The 21,980-nt window shown below is 36.6% G+C and overlaps 1 protein-coding gene across 1 annotated transcript in view; it reads left to right on the top strand.

Moving 5' to 3' along the window:
• MPP7 (MAGUK p55 scaffold protein 7) overlaps positions 1-21,980 on the top strand; it is a 146,844-nt gene that overhangs the window by 61,137 nt on the left and 63,727 nt on the right. The window contains exon 5 of the mRNA XM_058023683.1: positions 20,155-20,232. Within this exon, the coding sequence (XP_057879666.1) occupies positions 20,155-20,232 (78 nt within the window). The remainder of the gene's footprint in view (positions 1-20,154; positions 20,233-21,980) is intronic.

Consider the following 21,980-nt stretch of genomic DNA (forward strand, 5'->3'; position numbering starts at 1 on the left):
TGATTTAGGGGGAAAAGCACTGGAGAGTTGGAGAAGTGTATGGACCACCTTGGAGTGGGTGGAATAATTGAAACTGACAGCTCAATCAGAAAAATGCTTCTTTGATATTTGAAGTCCTTAAGGTTCTTTACTGATGAGTTCTCAAGCATATTTATTTTTAAAAAGCTGTACCTCTCCAGTAATGGGAATAGACAGCAGTTCTCTAAATTCATGTGGAGGTCTGAAGTACTTTTTGCCTTGGAGATAGGAAAAATTAAGGAAAAGTCAGTATGAGTAAGGATTTAGCACCTGGGCATAAGGAGGAGGAAGTGAGAGTGTGGAGGAGGTGATTGATAGCCAGTAACAATTCATGGCCAATGAAATTTAATTGTTCTTTGTACTTTAAAGAAGAATCAGGCAAGGTTGCTTTGTATGTTAAAGTTTACATCTTTCAGTCAGAGAAGCAAGCAAAGCCTCCTCATGGCAGAAGTGAAGTGATCACTCTTGTGACACAGACTGCCCAAACAGTGCGCAGATGTGGTCCGTTGTGCTGGTGGGGAAACTTAAGCTATTTCTGGCAAGAGGATTTACTAAAGTTGAAGTCATTAATAATAATGAATTCGGTAATAGGTGGCACTTATTTGTCATTCTTTGAATCCAGCTCATCAGAGACACAATGCAGTTTCCAGCTCTCAAGAGCTACCTAGGAATAGGTATAGTGGGGTGTATGTGACAGTATTGGGCTACTGAATGTACAAACATGTTTTTAGGCTACATGGAAGAAAATAAAAAAAAATTCTTTTTCTCCTTCTTTTTCTCATTCTGTTTCTTATTCTTTTTCTCATTTTCTGGAGAGTAAGGTTGATCTCTAATTAATTTTTGAAACTTCCTGCTAGATTTTTATGTACAGAATATATATGGAGGAATGCTAGAATTTCAGTACTCATCTGATCCAAAGTATTTGTAGGTAATGGTCTAATTAATATATCAAAATACAAACTTGCCACATGCTTTCTACTTAGCTGAAGCTAAGAATTATTGGGAAATAATGAAATCCTCTTGATGACTGACAACAGTTTGCATTCGTATTTGGAGTAATTACCACTGAAGCAATGAGTCATTTTGCTTCCATCACAATTATTACATTTAAAAAATTGTAATGCAAGGTGTTACTTGTCATGAAAAAATGCCACATAAACTTAAAGTATTACTTTTAAAGCCAAAGTGATTTTTTGAGACTTGCTGAATTGCCAGCAACTGAAAACTGTAAGCTAAGAGATCGCTCTTAGCTGGAGGCAGTCAGCTGCCTTTGAGCTTAATTTCCATGGGAACAGTGATCAGATTAATCAAAATAAGGTAATTGAGATTTTATAGAAAATAGTACAGGATCTTTACGTTATTCAGGCTGATATTGTTTCCATGAAAAAATTTGGAAAAAAGGTAGCTAGCAGCCAGGCATTGAGCAAATGATTGCTTTTCTTGTTAAGTTTCATGTATTTTCTGGTCACTCTGTGTGTGTTGAACCATTTGACTTGTTTCTGCTTTTGTAGTATAAAAATGGAGTACATCGGGTAATAACTGGGCAAAAATAAGCAAAATAAAAATGGATTCCTTTTGCAATAATAAATAAATCCCCCAACCCTCCATGTTTTGTGTCTAAGTAAAGACAAAGTTGTTTTTCCATGTGTGTCCACTCATACATACCTGTGCTTATTTTTGCCTTCAATTACGTGAAAAAATGCCCCTCCTATTTATTTAGGCATAGCTTTAGATAGTGTAGCCTTATTTGTAGAAGAATGCAAGTTAGGGCCAAGTGGATGGAATAATGCAGTTGTGAAATATGGATCCTATGTGATGGTTCAGCTAAAAATATTTGTTATAGTGTAGCTAGTATGTCATTTACTAGAAAGTAGACAGCAGGTGGACAATAAATAATCATTTTGTCCATTCAAAGTTTGTTGAATTGGTTCTCCTGTGTTCTCTTTTGTGGTTTTTTTTTTCATGTATTTTTATTTTGTATATTTTGGTAGAAATTTAACTGAATATCTAATGTTAACTTCTTTGTCAGGAATCTAGACATTTGGTGTGTCTAGGATCTTTCAGTTTCTACATCAGAGCTGCTAATGTGTTTAGTAATAGGCACTTGCAACTTTTCATCTAGATTTTTATGAGGAAGTCTTGTTCCTGTCATCAACTCCTCTATCAACCCACTTTGTTAAAAATAATAATAAAAAACTGAAGCTCAGATCCCAAAAGGATCAAATTGTCTTGTTGACAGTTTAGTCTCATAAAAGCTGTAGAAATTAGGTTGGTATCAGAAGTCCCTACAGGTGGGTGTACCAACAAACTTTTAAAATTAAAAGTAAAGCAGATAAGCTTATGAAATTAGAGGTGTGAAGTATTTGTCTTTGAGTATTACTTGAAACTTGTGAATAAATCAGTGCTTTGGAATGTGAAAAAACTTTGGTTTAGGTTAAAGTCCAGACAGAGGCTTTTTTTTGGATCAGTGGTAATTGATTTAAAGTTTCTGCTGGGAAACATCCAAAGAGTAGCAGAAATCCAGCCAAAATGTACTGGACATAAAATAAGAAAATCAATCCTTCTAAGATAAATAGTTTGTAATTTCATTGTTACCAAGGGGGCAGTGTACCAGCCTGGTGACTAAACTGGTACTGCAGTTCAAAGAGAACTTCTAGAACCAAAATCTATGCATATACCCAAATTTTTCTTGTCTTACAAAACTTGTGCAGTATTTACTTAACCAAAGTGATGCATTTTTTGTCTATGATACTGAGACTAATGAAAGGTCTCATAAGCTGCTCAGTAATAGTCTGATAAATCCAAGACATCCAAGGATAATGTAATTTTAAACTGTTTTTCTACAGTGTTCTTTTTCCTTGGACTAGAAATTCTGTGGCAGAACATGTGAGGGAGTGTTTAAAACAATTATTTTGTTACTGTCTTGGACTGTTTTCCTTCTAAGAGCAGAAAGTCTTAACTACCCAAACCAACCTCTGCAGTGTGAAAACATTGTAAGAGTTAAGAAGGATGGGATGTGATAGTTATAAAATCTTTCTGAAGCATGAAAACTGATACAATAAGATTTAATAAAAATCGTACTTTTAAGATCCAGCAAAAATGCCTGCCAGTGTTTCCTACCAGCAGGTTTTGTTACTCCTTATATTAGCTTTCCTTCTTTTTTTTGGAAGTCTTGGTTGTATCATTTCTCCAGCTAATTCTTGTGAAGTTTATTTGTTCACTGATCTTTTCAGTATTTTGTTCACTGATTTGTTCAGTGTTCACTGATCTTTGCTTCCTTACACACATACTGTCTGTAGTATGGTAGGTGTGCAGTATTCCTTTGCACTTCCACATGGCACTTTGGCATAGTGCCTCAGTGAGCCATTTAGAGTTGCACATGATTTCCTTGTGGACAGGTATTTTCTATCTTTCCCCACTCCCTAAGACCAGTTTTTCCCTCTGTGTGTTCTCCCATGTATATCTGCAGGCTTGTACTATCTCTTGTCTAATAAATAAGGCTTGGATTAATTCCTTGTCTTTTAGGAAAATTAACACAGTAAATGTATGAAGATGAAATACTTGTGTGCCATGTTAACATGGCTATATAAATTCATAGGGGAAGCTCTGCTTTCATCTCGTTTGCTACATTGCTTTAATGTATTTGCAAAGTTACACTGTTTCATTAGATGCAAGCTAAGCAATACTCCATCAGTGCTGGAATTGAAGGTATTTTGAGATTTGCCAAGTGTAGCAAATACTAGGACAGGAAGACTCTTTGGTCTTGGCTGCAGAGATGCAGTCAGAGATGCACTAGGAGATGGAGGCAGCCACTGCTGAGCACCTGCACCAGTAGCCAATTGACCAGAAATGCCACCACAGGCAGAGCAGTGCTTCAGCCAGCACAGGCACCAATGGCACTCATGTGAAAAAAGCAGGCAGCCTGGTCCCATTTCTCATCTCCAGCTGATCAAGGCACTGCTGACACCACACACCCTTCTGCTCTCTACATTTCTGAACAGGTCCATGTTTGTAGATTCCTCAAATACCAGCACAGGTGCTGAGTGCAGCTGAACAGCCATGCCTGGGCCCTAAGCTCTTTACCCAGCCACAGGTTAAGAGTCCATGTCCTTTCAGATAAGGGTGTCCACTTATTTGCTGGCTACACCATTAGGGAAATACAAACATATTCCTTTCATCATTTTCTGGACTTGGATTTCACACAGAGAGACATATATCCATCAGTATTATTATCAATAAAATAATAAACCATTTTGATTTCTGAATTCCGCTGCATATTTTAATTTCATTATCTATAGTTCTCACACTGTACTAGATGCATCAGCATAACCCTCTTGATCCTTTTGCTAGCCAACACTTCAGAACTGTTTCAGAGAATGTTAGTGCTAAGTTGGTACTTTGTGCTGTCTCCTTCAATTTTAGGTTATTTTCCCTCTGATTTTGGTTGTGCTGCCTTTCTCCTTCACTCTGTTTCATCGAGCACTAACATGAAATCATTGTTCTCCAGAGTAGGAGATTTTGAACCTTGGAGCCACTGACTATTTTCAGCCCCAATGGTTCAGGTACAGCGTGACTCTTTATGAAGAGCATGATGTTTACTGAGTGGAGAGCATGGTGGAGGGTAAAGTCTTTGTCTGTTGGAAATTAAATCTGTATTGTCTCCTTGTCTCTTTCTAACTTTTCTTGTTGGCTTTTGCTAGCAATCACAGCCTGCACAAGGTAATTCCAGTGATTTCAGTTATTCACAAACATGACTGCCTCAATTATTTTGATAGTAGGAGTTAAAAAACACTCCAGTCCTGCCAGTTATAAATGCTAGGGATTATATATGGGATAGCCTTGAGTACTGCTTTACATTTAGTATGGATATCATCTTCATAAAGTATTTTCAGTTTTAATGTGCTTTACAGATTGGGTTTCATGGAAAGGAGCAGTTTTTGTTGAGATTTAGTGATTAAATAATCCAGTAATGACACTGCAGACATACACAGCTTTAATCAGGATCAAACCATAAATCAGGGTGTAATTTTGAATTTCCAAGTTTCAAACATTCTAGGAAAAGAGTAACCCATAATTGTCATCATGTTAATTGGCATCTAAAATACTAAGCGGATCATACTGAAGTTTAGTGTATCATTAAAGGCTAACTACAAATCATACCCTAGCATGTGCCAAGCAACAAAGCATTTGTAATTGTGTGCCTATGTGCTTTCATTTGGAAACATACACTTTCCACCAATTTCTAACTAATAATCTGACCAGGTTTTATTATTGTTTTCTCCCAAAGGGGAAGCAATATTTTCCTTTAGTGGTATATCAGGAAACCACTGCAGAACACCTTTGTATAGCTTGATCCTGTGTTCTGTCCTGCTTCTGCTCTTTCTCTCTTTAGTTATTGAATATGCATATTTGTCTTTTAACTTACTAGAACTAGATTATTTGATAATTTTTTTTCTATTGCTAAATGAATCTTTAATGTATGAAAGCCTTTAATTCCCTTTGTGTTATGTGCATTTATTATCCCTTCATAACCATTCTGTCATGGTTGCTCTGTGACAATGTCATCGTTTTTACTTACCTCAGCTTTTCCACCAGTTTAATAATGTAGGCAAGAGTGACCTCTCATTCACTTGAGGCTGATCATTTAAAGATGGGTATTGTTAAACTACTTCACTATATTTTGATTGAGGTGGGGGAACTTGAGTTAAGCTGGATCATTATTTTTGTTCTCTTGTTCTATCAAGGGTAAATTGACATTTTTGCTCAATAGAAATGGAAATGTGTTGTCTTTTTGTTCTGTTAATGTTATGATTCATGGCACAAAAATGTAAAACAAAACATCAATGGATAATGATACTCTTGGTATTATTTAAATTTTTGCTGGTTTCATATTCAAATGCAGTGTAAACCAGGCTAGGTCATGCTAGCTAATGTTTTGGTTGAATCCTACTTGGAAAAAGGGGACTGGAGCTGGGGAACAGTTCCAGGTTGGAAACTGTCAGGAAATCTCTTGGCATCCCAGCCGCTGATAATTTTGTGTTCCTGGTCTGTATGTTTATAGATCCTTATTACAAGAGTGAAATTGCTAAATTTATCCCTATATTCTTTTTTGTAATGGCAGCAGCTCCTTTATCTTTGTTACTCCTGTCTCCTCATTGGGCTATTTGTACTGTTTTCTACCAGCTTTCCAATATTTTAAGATATGGTGTGGCTGTAATTTTGTACACCTGTGCAAATACATTCGTGTTACCCCTTCCAATATGAAAATAAATTAATATGTTTGCTTTGATTTGAAGCTTCCTGTGAAACAGGTTTGTATGTTGAGGTGATTTAGTGCAAAACTTGAAGTGCCCTGGTCTGAAAAGGTAGCGGAAATGGCAGTAAATCTCTCCTAAATTACTGCAATTTTCTTCCAATATTTTGTCATTATTTTTCATATTTCTCTTTTTCCTACAGCACACATTGCACTTAAGTGTTGGTGTTTCTCTGTCCTCTACAGGGAAGGTTGAGAATTAATTTTGTCTTTTAAAACTATTGTAATTTTCTGGTTGAAGTTACTTGGGACATTTTACTCCTAATGCATCTCTGTATCCTTTTAAGTGAAATTAAGATGCTGTCTTCATGTATTTTTAAATTAAAATTGTCGCTATAAATCTTACTTGCTGGTATTAATTGATTTATTTTAAGCTCTTTGTTTTGATTTCCATGCAATTTAAAATGTAGCCTGGTCCCTGGCTGCAGTGTGCAGGCCTCAGCAGCTTCTCTTCTTACCTTCTGTGCCTTCTGAAGTATTCACTGCAAGCCTTCAGTTGCTGATTTTGATTGATCTTAACTTTGCCCCCCTATTTACATATTTTCTCCACATTTAAAAATTTTTCTTCAACTACTTTTACCATTATTCCCAGAAAAAAAAAAAAAAAAGACTTTTGTAGACTTTGTGTCTGCCGCTCATTGTCCAAGGTCTGTTTGGTATGTTGGATCTGCTTGGCAGGCTTTGTGACCAATCACCTCCTTTAGGGACCAGGGAAGGCTTGAATGCAAAGCATGTCTTCACAGGTGCTCTTTGCTTTCATGGCCATGATTTCATTAAGGAACATTTAAATAAATGTTTAATTTTACACTGGTAACTTGTCCAAATGGTCTTAAGCATGAACATAATGTTTGTGATTGTTTCCTGTTTCGTGTTGCTTGGATTTTTAACATGGACAGTATGCAGGCAGAGGGAGAAGGGAAAGGTGATGTTTTTAGCTCCCTTGCCTGTTGGCAGAGACTGGTAAAGATTTTTCTTGCTGCATTTCAAGCAAAATCTAAAAAAGCACCTTCACATGCAGCTACTTTTTATTTGTCTGTCTGTCTGTCTTGCCTAAGGTTGATGTATGGGGAGTCTACCTCTGATGGCTTTTACATTTGAAGTTCTTCAACAGTTTAGTTGCATGACTTAAGTCTCCTGAAGTTTTAATTGCAGAATTGACTAAAAATCCATTTCTAGGTTTCATATTTGAGAAATTGCATTAAAGGTTAAGGTTAGTCCTTAGTATCTGTTTACAGTTGATGTCTTTTAAATTAATTGTTATGAATATTTAAAAAGTATTTACTATGTTATTTTATTAGGGTTTTGGATTAGGATCCAGTGTTTGTGGGACTTTGATGCAGGTTTATCAAAAGTTGTATTTACAGCAGAATTCTGCTGTGATGATGGAGGTCTTAAATAAAACGGGTTTTTGCATTATCTGATGCTTCAGAGTAGCTTCTTTTAAAGAGTGGCAGATTTTTCTTGAGGCATGTGATAGGGATGCAAAAGACTAAGAATAGAAAATAGTAATTTAATTGTAATTGTGTTTTGCATGTGTATGAATGTCTAAAATATTGGGGTTTTTATTCCTATCAGTAAATTTTCGTATGTATGGACATGCAGCTTTCAATGTCAGTGTTTTTCTTCAAATGTAATTTATAAGGGAAAAACATAATCTTCTGAGTTATTTGGTTTTTTGTGTTGTTGTTGTTGTTGGTCTTTGTTGATTTTGGTCTTTGCATCTGAGTTTTATTAATTAAATTACCTGCTCTGTGTCACGACGTTGCATAGGATGTAGAAAAAGCAGAAAGTGAGCTGTGTATTTCTCACATTGCATAAATTGAACTGACCCCACTAGATGGTGCTAATTGATAAATGTATATCTATGTATATTTGTATAGATGTATTTAATTTTAGCTTAAAGCATAGATGTCCATGTCTGTGAATGAAGTTTGGGCAGTGAATGGGTTAATTCTGTAACTCTGAGCTGCACAGAAGTGATCTCTTCAGTGAACCTGAATCGAATTCCATCTTGGACTAGCTTGCATTGAGTACAGACTGTGAGGATGATGTTTACTGTACTAAGCAGGAATAAACCCAGCTCTTCATGATTTAAAGTTAGCAGTCTCTGTTTGAATAGTAAAACTGAAAAAGCCCAATTCTATGCTGAAGTGTCTTAGCCTGTATGCAGCAAATCCTGTTTTCTTCAATTAATACTTAATTGGCATTTCTGTAGAATCTTAATTCTGCGGGGAATGGAGCTTGCTGAAAAAAGCAACCATCTGACAATCAAACAAGTAGTTTAGCTGTCGTTCTGTTGGAATTGTGTTTACTCGGAGAGCAGGGTTAGGAAAGTTCTTTCCTTTGGGTTTATATCGTTAACAGAACAGTGGAAGTCACTTTTGGAAAAAGTCTGGAAATTTTGTTGTGCATAATGAAATAAAAATATCAGTTTGAATTTGTGATGTTTAAAAACAGTAGTATCAGAAGAAATGAAATTTACAAAGCAGAACATTTATAGATAAAAACATTCTTGTGGGTGAATTAGATCCTTTTAATGTTTATATAAGTGTAGGTGTTTTTTTAAAGAAAACATTGAGACATTTGAGGTATTATTGAGGTAAGTATTAAATCTAGGCACATACTTGTTTTGTTTCTAGCCTCTAAATTAAATCCTAAACTTAGATTTCAAGGAAGTTTATTAGCAGTGAACTGGGGACCTGCTCTTACTGCGCAGTGTTTCTATACTTTCTTAGCAGATTTGCAAAGACGATTCTAATCTTTCAGTTCTGTCTCACATTGAAGATTCTTTTTCCACTGTATTTATTTGACAAAGCAGGACCATACAGTTCATTTAAAACTTGTCCTGTTACCTTTTTATTTAGAAAAGTGCTCTTTTAATTTAGTTTAATTTAATTTCTTTTAATATACTCTCTCCATAATCTTAGCAAGTTACCTTTTCAGTCCTCTGACTTGAACTTTGGGAGTAATGTAACAAAAATCGTTATTAGTATTGGCACAGAAAATATTGTAAATTTTTGTTTGAATTCACTTTATAGCTCTTTCTTTGCTAACCAACATACCAGCATAAAGCACTAGGAAATAATGGAATATTGCTTTGGATTTTAAAAAGTTGCAGATAATCAAACTCAATCACATGTCATGAAAAGTTCAGGATTGCTGTTTTCCCAAGTGACCCTCAGCTGTAATTTGAGTGCTGTTGTTTGTATGTTTTCTGCTTAGAAGGATTTCAGATAATGATAGTTTCTAAAGTGCAGTTAGCTGTTGATGTGATCGTTGTTCTTTACATTTCAGCAGCATCTCCAGTCTTTTTTCTTTCCTTTTTGCATTCATATTTATCAGTATAGTTATGCATACCTATTTTAGATATTTTTTTATTTGAAGTGTTCAAATCTGATATTCAGGATCAAAGAATGATTATATTTTTCTGGTTTTTCTAAGAAAAAACTGCTCCTCTCAAATTCATAAAGATCTTTACATTTAAAACCAACACCAGACCTTAAAAGGAGAAACACTTTTTTACATAAAACAGTAACATTATATTTGCACTGTTAAAAAAAGGTTTGCTATAAACCTGAAGAAACCTTTATATTTCTTAAAATCTGACCAATGCAAAGACTTGAAGTTTTTAATTTCTGATGTTTTAGATCAGTTCTTTGGATTATTTGTTATACATAGTAATTCAAATTAGTTAGGCATACATTTTGCAAGTCTTTGTTGCATTACTTAGACACAGTCAGGTGATACCTGAAAAGAAGATTTTTTAGTGAGAAAAATGAAAGATGCCCTTCAAGAAAGAACAAACCCCAAAGTTTATTTTTGGAAGGTAGGCTTGAAATAATAGAGACAGGTATATGTGTTTTTCTGATAATTTTTATTTTAAAAAATAATTTTTTTATTTGTTAACTTTTATTTGAACTATTTTTTAGTTCATTATTGTCATGAATTCAATGTTTTTCATCAAGTTTTTATTTAGAATCATTATATAAACAGCTATTTGATTATTGCAGTAAATGTTGTTTCCATCTCTATTTTGTTAAAACTATGCAACTTTTCTGTGTGCTCTTCCTCAACACTGAAGATCTTCAGTAGGAGTTACAATTCCTTTCTTGCTTGCATTAAGTAAAAGTACATTTTAAAAGTCACTTAGAAATAAAGATTTCCTGATATAGTTGACATATAAACAAATATTACAGTTGGTGGTATGTGTGTCACTATCAGTAATTGAAATATCAAAAAATGTAAGATTACAGTACTTTTTTCTAAAGAGATGTCATTGTAGTAGTATTGGTTTCAAATTAAATACACTTTTTGTATGTGATTAGTCATTGTCTTCCTTTTGTTGATGAGGAAATTGATGCTTAGTTCCTTTGGTAATGTGCTTATAAATATTTGGATAAAAAATTGTTATAATTCTAAGTACTGTTACCACTGAACCTTGCAGTCTTTTATATAAGACTTTGAGAGTTTTGCTGTATGCGTGTTCAGTTTGCTCTGTCTGTAGTACTGCACAAAATTTCCTGAGAGCTGAGTCAGGATCTTTAATGAAAGATTTGGTATGTTGTGTTGTGAATGATGTACCCTTATCATTTTCTTAATGAAAGGAAGGGAGAAAAATCAATACTTACATGAGCCCACCTCAAATTCTGTCTTCTGTTTAAATCTGAGTGTTTCAATTTGAAAAGTGTTTTTATTAAAGTAATAATACTGAAGGGAGGAGGAGGGAGCATCGAAGTGGGAGTGTATAGACAGAAGGGCCATAATCTGGGAAGAGCAATTTGAGACATGGAATCTTGAGTTCAGTGTTGCTCTAATGAAATATTTCCCTCAAAATTTTACCAATTTTAACGTGTGTTTACACAACAGGTCATTGTGTACTTTTGGAGAAGAGAATTGCTATACTTTTATCAAATTTGGACTGGTACTATTGAGACTGGGACATGATGGGTTTATTCCCCCGATTTTGTTGAAACTGTATTTATGAAGCACAGTGCATTAAAATTGTAGGGATCTTTAGCATCCACGGACTGCAGTTTGAAGACTGCTTGTTTCAAAGGAAAAAAAGTCTGGTGTTCTGTTCTTTCTGTTCAAGGACCTCATGTCCTTAGCTCACATAAAAGAGTTTCATTCAAATTTGGAATTGTTCTGATGCTCCTTCCTTTGGAATTGGGGTTAAAAGTACAGAAAAACAATTTTGAAAATACTGTATACAGTAGCCATGTAGACTGTTTGGCTCTAAAGGGGCAGGGAAATTTATTTTGGAGCAAGTGCAACTTGTTTAGCTTTGGTCTGAACTTCCTCTGTCTATCTAGGGACCCTTTTCCTATAAGCAAAGTCATCAAAACCTTTGCCTATTACTGACAAAAAAGAGCCATTTGAATGAAGTCTGTGAAATCTCATATAATAGGACCTTTATTTTATTGTATAAGGAACAATGAATTCAAAGTGAATTTTTTAAAAAGTAAAATAAACATTTTTAGAAGCTCTGCATGAATAACTGGGTTTGTAGCCAGTATTTAATCTGTTTTGCTTACCATTGCAAAAATAAAATAGCAAATGCTATTACTGTATTACCTCCTTTTAGCAACAAATGGAGAAGGAGAATTGCCATCCTTTAGTGGGTGTGGGGAAAAACATAGTGACAAAGAACAAGGAAAAGGCTGAGGTATTTAATGCCTACTTTGCCTCAGTCCTTAACAGTAAGATCAGTTGTGTGGGTTCCCAACCCCTGCACTGGAAGACAGGCATAGGGTCAGAATGAAGGCCTGTAATCCAGGGGGAAGTGGTGAGCGACCTGCTACACCACTTAGACACAGCCCAGTCTGTGGGGCCGGGGGGATCCACCCCAGAGAACGGAGGGAGCTGGCAGAAATGCTCACAAAGCTCCTTTCCATCACTGGCCAGCAGCCCTGGCTAACTGGAGATGTCCCAGTTACTGAAAGTCAGCAAATGTGACACCCGTCTGTAAGGGGGGTTGGACGGAGGATCCAGGGAACTAGAGACCTGTCAGCCTGACCTCAGATCTTAGGAAGGTCACAAAGCTGATTGTCTTGATCATCACAGGGCAGTTGCAGGATAACCCAGGCGATCGGGCCCAGCCAGCATGGGTTGAGGAAAGGCTGATCATGCTTGTCCAATCTGATCTCCCTCTGTGGCAAGGGGACCTGCATATTGGATTAGGGAAAGACTGTGGATGTGTCTACCTGGACATGAATAAAACCTTTGACAACATTTCCCACAGCATCTCCTGGAGAAGCTGGCTGTCCATGGCTTGGATAGGTGTGCTCTTTGCTGGCCAAAAAACTTGGGATGGCTGGGCCCAGAGAGTGTTGGTGAATGGAGCTACATCCACCTGGTCGCTGGTCACCAGTGGTGTTCCCCAGGGCTTGGTACTGGGGCCAGTTCCATTTAATGTCTTTATCAATGATCTGGACAAGGGCATCAAGGGTGACAACAACCTCCGCAGTGCTACAGGCTGGGGGAAGAGTGGCTGAAAACTGCCTGGCAGAAAAGGACCCGGGGGTGCTGACTGACACGAGCTGAATGTGAGCCAGCAAGGCTCCAGGTGGCCAAGAACGGCATCCTGGTCTGGGTCATCAGCAGTGTGGTCAGCAGGACCGGGGCAGTGATCACGCCCTGGTGTTCGGCGCTGCTGAGGCTGCACCTCACATTCTGTATTCAGTACTAGGCTCCTCAGATCAGGAGGGACATTGAAGGTCTGGAGCATGTCCAGAGAAGGCCAGCAAAGCTGGGGAAAGGTCTGAAGCACAAGTCTGATGAGGAGCAGCTGGGTGAGTTTGACCTGGAGAAAAGGAGGCTCAGGGAAGACCTTATGCTCTCTACAACTACCTGAAAGTAGGTCGTAGCCAGCTGGGGTCAGTCTGTTCTGCCAAGTATCACGCAATAGGACCAGAGGAAATGGTCGCAGGTTACACCAGGGGAGGTTTAGGTGGGATTTTAGAAAAAATTTCTTCACTGAGGGGTGGTCTCCAGCCCTGGAGCAGGCTGCCCCCTAAGGTGGTTGAGTCATCATCTGTGGGGTATTTAAAAGATGTGTAGATGTGGCACTTAGGGACATGGTTTAGTGGTGGACTTGGCAGTGCTGGATTAATGGGCGTCAGTTTTAAAGGCTCTCTTTGGTCATCAGCTAAAGGGAACTCATGGTATATGAGCATAGTGGAGGTATTTATTCATTTTCTCTCATATTCTTTGGTGACAGTAGCATGAATACAGGAAATTCTAAATTAGAAATATTACAAGACATAGCCCTGAGACACAGATCTGCAGGCACATCCCACTGTTCATGCTTCTGCTTTTTGGAAAAAAGGTTTAAAGGAGAGTTGCTCATCTCTTTTGCTAAAACTTTTTACTCTGACAAATTGGCGCAAATGAAGATCTCTGAGTATCTAAAAGCCTTCTGAGGCATACTTTGATTCTTGTGACACTCTCTCAGAGGTCTTTCTGCAATCATTTTATATTTGAGGCAATTTAATGTTACTATGGGGATTGAAATGCTTATTGCAAACTTTGAATAGTTAGCTATGATTGATTAATTTCTGTTTTGTTTCTGCTTTCTAAAATACACGATGCTAATTTCTTAGCAGTATTCTATCTCTAGCTGCAGTTCAGTTGTATGACTAGAATGTGATTTAAAGGCTGTATGTGTTCTAGGTTTTCCTACACCTTGTGTTCATCATGCCATAGCTCTGCAGAGTTGTTCATGTATTTAAGTTCCTTAGTGTGCCAAAGCTTCCTACTGAGTGATAAAGGTAAATCAAAGAGTTGGCTACTTTTTCTGTTACTTTCATGTGATACAGTATGGTTCTGGATGGAGAAAAGAAGGGAATTAAGCAATCTTTTAATTAAAATTCTACATCAAGCAAAATATGTATTCTCTTTCAGCAGAGTTGAGAGTGTAATTATAATTTCTGAATGGTTTTAGTAGTTATTTTCGTTTGTTTTCATGGTAGCCCATAATTTATATTTTTTCTTCTTGCTTATTTATTTTACCTTGACTCAAAGTTGCTAGTAAATTTAGACAGTGACCTGAAGAGTCTAAATCCCAGAGTTAAGGTCACACTATTAGTGAAAACCCTAATTCCTGTCTTGAAATCTCACTGTGTAAATGTTGGAACTATTCACAAGTGTGTCTTTTACGGTCATGAGTGCCTTGGAATGATTTCTCTTGCTTCAGGTATTTCAGATGCAGAACACGAACTGCAGATTAAGCCAAAACTAGCACTTACTCCTCCCTCAACAGTTTTTCTTTTGCTTTCTTTTTTCATTCCTTAATCTGCTGTGGCTTCTTCTTTGTAGTAGCACCACTTTGTAGTGGTGCCATTAGTGGAATTAAATAAATTTTCGCAAATGTCCATGAACCTGAAACTTCGGTGACAGTTAGCTTCTCTGCGTACAAGAGTCTTCCATTATGCATCCGTGTATGGGACTAAGAAAATAAATGCAGCAGCTCATGGCTTTTGTCAGTGCTTTGCTTTCAGACACTCTTGCAGTCAATATATGATGAAAAATACAATGAAGAGAGCAGTTAGAGGAGATGTTCTCCCGACTGTTACGGACTTCCTGCAGCAATATGTTCAATGCCTGTCTTCTAGACTCATCTTGATGGTTTGTGTGTGTGTTCATAGTGATATTCTAGTTCAGATCACCAGTGCATTTTTTAAAGCAATTTCCCATCTTCTCAGCTTCTGCTGCTTTGGTTTTACATCAGCAGTCCAGGATATGAAATGGGTTCCTTTCTGCTGAAAGTCAACAAGCACATTGGCTGCTAATGTGTATTCAGCAGGCAAGACTAGGATAGTCCAGAGGAAAACCCCGGAAATGTGTATGATGTGGTGCTGAAATGAATTTTGCAGGTACAGTATCTTTATGCTGAGTGATATCTCATCTCATGAAATAAAACCCAAGTAAGGGAATGTTTATACAACTCATAAGAGGGTGTGAGCTTCTGATGTTTCTCAAAAGGAGAAGTATTCTAGTCTAGAATTGCTGTCTGCCCCAGAATGATGGTCAGTGCAAATACTCACATGCTCATGAGATCCTCTTCAGCACCTCCTGTCAGGAAGGTGTCATTGCCACAAAAAAAGCTCTTACCCAGAGGTGTTGACATGTCTGAGTAGCTGGTGACACCCTTGTGTGGTTGGCAGAACATTTTCTTTCACACGATGTGTGTGACAGCTCTTGTCCTTGATGTGCTGGTGTGGCTCATTGATGGCCAGTGCTTTTTGGGCTACAAATGTTTGCATATTGTATTTTAACATATACTTTTTTCCTATGCCAACTGTTCTGTCAAAAAGACTAAGTTTGTCTTCTGTTAACTCTTTGGCACCTTTGGTACATGCTTATTCCACTTCCCTGTTTTATTTTCAATCATATGATATTAGAACTGTACATGGAAATGAAGAAATCTAAAAGGAGAAATTAAGCTTATTTTGTAGGACTCTTTGCTTAAGATTCTTATTTTTCTGACTTGGAAAGCTCCTCTTGGGTTTTGAAATAGTCCTGGCTGAGGACACTACTGTGTTTATCATAGAAAGCTTAATTCAGGCTCTCTGGGAAAATCCAGAAACAATTTTTCTTGCTTACACGTGTGCTAAAAATTGTATTAATTTGCAAATTATTATTTTTCCCTCTTGGGGCATAATGTCAGAGTAGATTGTCAGTTTTTGCAGAACCTCATAGATCTTCTTACTCTACAGTGAAAAGAATAGGTAGTCATAAAAAAAAACCAAAAAAACCCACGCACAACTTAGTTATCTGTTCAGCAGAGCAGCTTTTTATGCTTTATTTACAATATATAATTCTTGCTTTGACAGACTTGGTCTCATCTGTGAAGAGATTTTCTGCATTGAGGCTTTACATGTAAATGTCAGAAGAACTTGAAACAGATGTACTATATTTCCTACTTTTAAGCACGACACACTCCTGTATTTTCCATACATTGTTTAAGTTTCTAGTAGAAATAAGGCCATGGTATTAGCGTTACTGGACATCCAGTATCACACTGTAAGCTAAAATTGCCTTTTGTATGAAATAGAACTCTTTAGCTTGAAGCTCAAACACATGGCCACAAATATGACACATCTTATCTTGAGTAGGTGAATGCTCTTGCCTCTGTTTTTGAATCCTCTCTCATACTTCTCTGAAAGTGTTCCAGAGTGGTTTTAACTTCTATTAGAGTTGAATTTCATTGAGTGATGTTTGTAAAGGGGTGAACTATTTGCACCACCTTGTCCTGTTTTGCTTTTCATTTCTGTGTTTGGCTACTTGACATTATTCATTTTCATCTATGTAGTCACTTAATCTAGGTATTCAAATTTCAAATTCTATTTGTATAAGAATTGAAATTTGGAAATGCAGTGCTTGGCGTGTATGTATTAGCACGATGTAACAATTTTGTATTTGGGAAAATAATTACCTGAAAGACAGCATGTGGGGAGGTTGCCAAAGCATATGGCTGTGTGCACAGTAGTTTCTCTAAAGGTGTTTATCATAAATGCAGTCATTCATCACCCTGAAGTCTGGCAGATTCAAAGGCTACCAGGTGAGCTTGCAAATGTTTTCTGTCACTCTTGAAAGACAACAGAGATGACCTAGTGCCCAGTGAGTAGGAAAAGGCAAGTGCTGTACTTGTCTTCAAAACAGGCCTAAAAATACAGCATGAAGAATTAGAGGCCGGTCAGCAGTGCTGTGATCTATGGGGGAAATTGTGGAACAAATAATCTTGCAATACAATTTTAGACACAAGGAGGGAAGGAGTTGTCTGAAAATACATTTTTGCCTCCCTGAAATTTTTGCGTTATCAGTGGAGTTGCTCTAAATCTCCTGTGTTACTGCATCCAGGAATATATTATATAAAAGTGCTGCATGCATTATGGATACATTACTGATCCAGAAGTTAGAGGTGTGAGGTAACTGTTTTTTATGATGTATGTGGTAATTTTATACTAATATGAAAGATAATCCCTGTATTGCACATTAATTGCATCTTGGTGCACCAGTGGTTTTTCATTTCTGTAGGTATATCCTTTAAATTACAAAGATGTGGAAGACAGATGTTGTCATCTAATGATCTGATTTTAAAAATAGATTCAACTAAGAAGGCAAACTACTGTCAAATCAGATATTTGAGGGAAAAACCCATTCTGTATTGCATCTTGAATGGAAGTGTGCTGAAGTTGCAGTGTCTGTTACCATAGACCATGAAATGATTATCTCTAGAGTCACTCTTTTATTGCTAGTACAGTGCTAGTACAGTAAATTAATAAAATTTTCAACCTGATGTAGAAAAAGCAAATATCTAGAACTGTCTAGTAGCAATTAAATTTTCCTGCTTACATGTTTAGCTTCTGGTTTTTTTTGGTTAGGCAGTTACTCTCCACAACTCCTCACTAATGATTGACCTTAATGACCTAAATTATTGTCCTTAAATGCTTAACTGGAATCTAATATCCACTTTTAGGAAAATAAAAATTTGTTTTCAGTCTTTTCTGCAATTTCTGGCTATAGACAGAGCCAATAACAAGTTCAGGTTACACTGTGCCATCTTGAAAACCTATTTTTTGTTGTGTGAATTTACAATTGTGTAACATTTTTCTCAAAGATGGGTTAAACAAGGCTATCTCGACTGTTTTTTTTGTTTGGTTGACTTTTTCCTTTTATTTATTTCAGTATTAAAGATATGTACAGGTTGTCCAGGATAAAAGAAGCTTAATCAGCAGTGGCTCTTCTGTTTTTGAGAAACTGGGGGGGTAATATAGACTACTGCTTCTGACCTCAGAGTTGACAGAAGCTCAATCTGGATAAAATCAGGATGTTATCGAAGCAATCAAAAATTATGGTTTTGAGACTTTTTGATTTACTATGCCTTTTAGTTGTTCAAGTTAACAGTCCAAGTAAATCACAAACTTCTGCCAAACCCAGGGAGCTGCAACTCCTTGTTCTGTTTAGTTTCTCTGCTTTGTGAGCTAGAAATATGAAGTTGTTTGGTTACAGTTTTGTGAAATCCAGTATGAATTACTCTCAGTAATTGCTGAGTACACAATGTCTACGTAAGCAATGCAAAATTCAGATTCATCTTCTGGAGACAGTAGTGCTTTCCATGTAGTTTCCAGATTAGAACAAATTATTTTACAGTTTATAAATTAAGTGACTGTAGTGCCTTCATAATTAACCATGATATGTCAGAACTTCAGCATTCTTTAACCAATGACCTACTGAAATAGTCTTGTTAAAGTTGCAGAAATGATGAAGGAATCAATCAAGACTTAGACCTTGCTATGCCATATTGTATTAACATGCTCTTCACTTCGAAGAATGTACAGACTGAATGAGGAAAAACAGATGTGGACTTAGGGTTATGAAGCACAGCAGAAGACAGGAAAAATGGCAAGCACAAGTGTCACTGACATGGTATTATCTTGTTATGGACATATTTGTGAAAGTTCAGTGTGAATTAAAAAGAATGGGCTTAAAGAATGACCTTTAAATTAAAGAGTGAGGAGGTCCTAGGCAGTGAGAGGAGTGAGTGCTGCTCACTCAGGGGAGAAGTAAGCAGGGAAAAGCAAATGTGGAAGAAGTGGGGAAGGCTGGAGGGAACATTTGGTGCAAAATGGAGATTATCTGGTCAACTCTGAACAGTTTCAATGTGGAAAGAGTGGTTTGCTTGCTCTTTAAATCTGTCCGTGCTGTCTGGCATCTGTCCTGCTCCTCCCCCAGCAGTGTGCTGGGGAGTGCTGGGTATCACTGGGGCTCCTGTTTCCCAAGGACATGAGCGAGTCCCCAGCCAATTTCTGCACCCCACGGCCTCTGCCAGACCTTGTTTTCCCCTCCTTGCCAAGCACAGAAGTCCCTGATTTAGCTCCTTCTGCAACTCCTCCAACCATCTGGAGTTCATGCCTCCTTCAGAACAGCAGAACTAAAGCACAAAATCTAAGAATGGTTATATTTACATTAGTTCAGACTACTATTGTCTTATTTTTTTTAGATTTTAATTGATATTTGTATATCCACGTATCTTCAAAAAAAATAATGTTGATAAATTTAAATGTTTAATATAGTCTTTTATGCTACTCTGAAACAGCTACAAAGAAACTTGTTAGGAGTCTTAAAATCCTTTGGTTTTAAAAGCATTCATACGGGAAAAAATCTAAATTTTGAAATGCATAACTTGTGGAGGAGGGAACAGGGTGGTGTTTAAATAATGGTGTATCTTTTCCCTTTTAGGAAGAACCAAAGCACAGTGCATCTTTAATGTTGATAATTATTAATTAAAAATCTTAACTTGCTGTAGGACTGCCTCCTTGTCTCAGATGTGTTAGAATTAATATTAGCACTCCTCTGCCCTTGTTTCTGAATTATTTTAATGATGGCAGCCGCTCCATCAAGTTGTCTGTCAAGATGTGGGTGGCAAGCTATTATTTCACTTCATAAATCATAATTTACAGGGCTTTTTATATCCATCTTGGGGATAAACACTTTATGCTTTGTGTTTTCAGCAGCAATATAAAATGTAATTGATACTTGAAGCAATATGTTAGAAATATGGACAGAGAAAGCCAGGAGAGAAAAATCACAAATGTTTAGTTTTTCTGTGGGTTGGTCTGCATACTGAGCATTTTTTCCATCTGATTTCATATTCTTAGCACTTCAACAGAGGATGATGATGAATTGCATTTACATGATTGCTGCCTGTAGGTTACTATAAGGATGTTTAGTTACTGACAGTCAACAGACTCAACAGGGTTATTCTGTACCGTTTCTCATGCTGCTAAATAAACTTACCACTCTGTACTATTGTCTTCCAGATTCATGAAAAACTGCATTATTATGAAAAACAGAACCCGATGCCCATACTCCATGGTGCAGCAGCCTTGGCAGATGATGTAAGTGTCCCCTGCTGAGATCACTGGTACCAAGTCTACTAAAAAACTGTCTGCAAGCAGAGCTCTTCACAGTGCAAACATATGAATGTAATCCTCTGAGCTGAAATCAGAAGAAGCTGCAAAGGTTTCCAAAGCTTCTGTCATCACTGGGCTTGTTGCTGATATTACTTTGATTTTTATTCACTTGCATGTTATAAAAACATTGTATCTAGGTAGCCTCTTGTTCTGCTTTAGTAACTAAGCAATAAAAATTACAGGTTGGAACTACTGGGAGGGAAAAACCTGTCAACTGTTAGTGTTTTGAGAAAGTCACAGACAAGAGGAATGCTTTGGAAAAATAAAGACAAATGAGATAGCAGCACTGCTGACAGAACACGAGAAATGACAAATAATATTACAGAAATGAAGCATATGAAATGCCTAGAATGGAGGTTTGTTGAAAAAAATCAAAACTATTTAAGAAAAAGTACAGTAGTGATTTATTGATATTGGAGCCTTCCAAATTACCTTCATAACCAAAAAATAAATTGTAAAAGTGGTCAGCATTGATGGAGTAGTTAATTTCCTGTTACTATAATTTTTATTTTCAAGGAAAAAAATCCAACCTGCCATTTCTTGCTATTTGGTTAATTCTAGGATTCAGATGAATTGTGAACACACCTGTATAAACTATGACTGAACCTTGAGGTAGGCCAGAATAGAGAAATGTTTAATAAACTGTGGTTTAGGTGAAATCCAGAAATCTTTGTTGCAATTGATGATGTCAGGTTGCTTTTTGGAAAAGGCAATATGTGTTAGGATCCATTTCCAATACAGCATGTTTGAAACTTCACATACTTTATAGATGTTTTAAAATCTTAACTATCTTTTTATATAATTAATAGATTTTGGTTTTTAAATTTTACATATAATTAAAAGTTGTGAATTTAGATTGGTAGCATTTTAACAAAAAAATAAATTAGACTTTTTTGAGACTATTGAAAAAAGGATACATGATAATTTAATCATGTTTCAGTGGGAGGAGAGCTATATCCTGTAACATACCAACTATAATAATGCATTAGCCTTGACATCAGGCATGTATTAGTAATATTTTTTTAACCTTCACATAGCTTTGAATGTTGATAGTAATTTTGAAAATTAGAAAGCTGGTTGAAATTCTCTTCATTAAGTTCTTGCTGACATATTAATAATCCTTGCTAATATTTGTGTTATAGATCTCTGGGCTAAAATTCTTCATAAAAATAATTTCTTATTTTTGGATGCAAAACTTAGTTTTTGATACTTTTAGAAATGCTGAGCAATCTCATTCTTTGTTCAGACCCATTTAAAATGTATGGTTTTGGAAATCTCCAAATTTAAGTACTCTGTTACTCCTCAGTTAGACAGGTTGGGGCTTTTAACCCCATGAATGTACTATTATGTACATGTGGTGGTGTTTTTAAATGCATATGTTGGAACATGATTGTGTCTAGGCATCTACCTACTTCAAATGTACAGCTTCTTTTTAATAGATGCTCTGGCTGCTTCTTCATTAATTATTTGTAGGTGAACTGGCTTTTATGGGCACTGTCTCATAGGGTAAGGATGTCCTTTGGGGACTGCACTCAGGCTAGCACATTGCAGGATTTTCTATGTTTTGGTAGTTTTGAGGAAGCAAAATTCCATGCAGTGGGCTTTGTACCTCCCATACTCATGAAGTTTCAGGTTTAAAATGCTATTCATTTTTTGGCATGTTTGTCTGACTG

Source organism: Melospiza georgiana, chromosome 1 (genome assembly GCF_028018845.1).
Source record: "Melospiza georgiana isolate bMelGeo1 chromosome 1, bMelGeo1.pri, whole genome shotgun sequence".
Classification (NCBI taxonomy): Eukaryota; Metazoa; Chordata; class Aves; order Passeriformes; family Passerellidae; genus Melospiza; species Melospiza georgiana.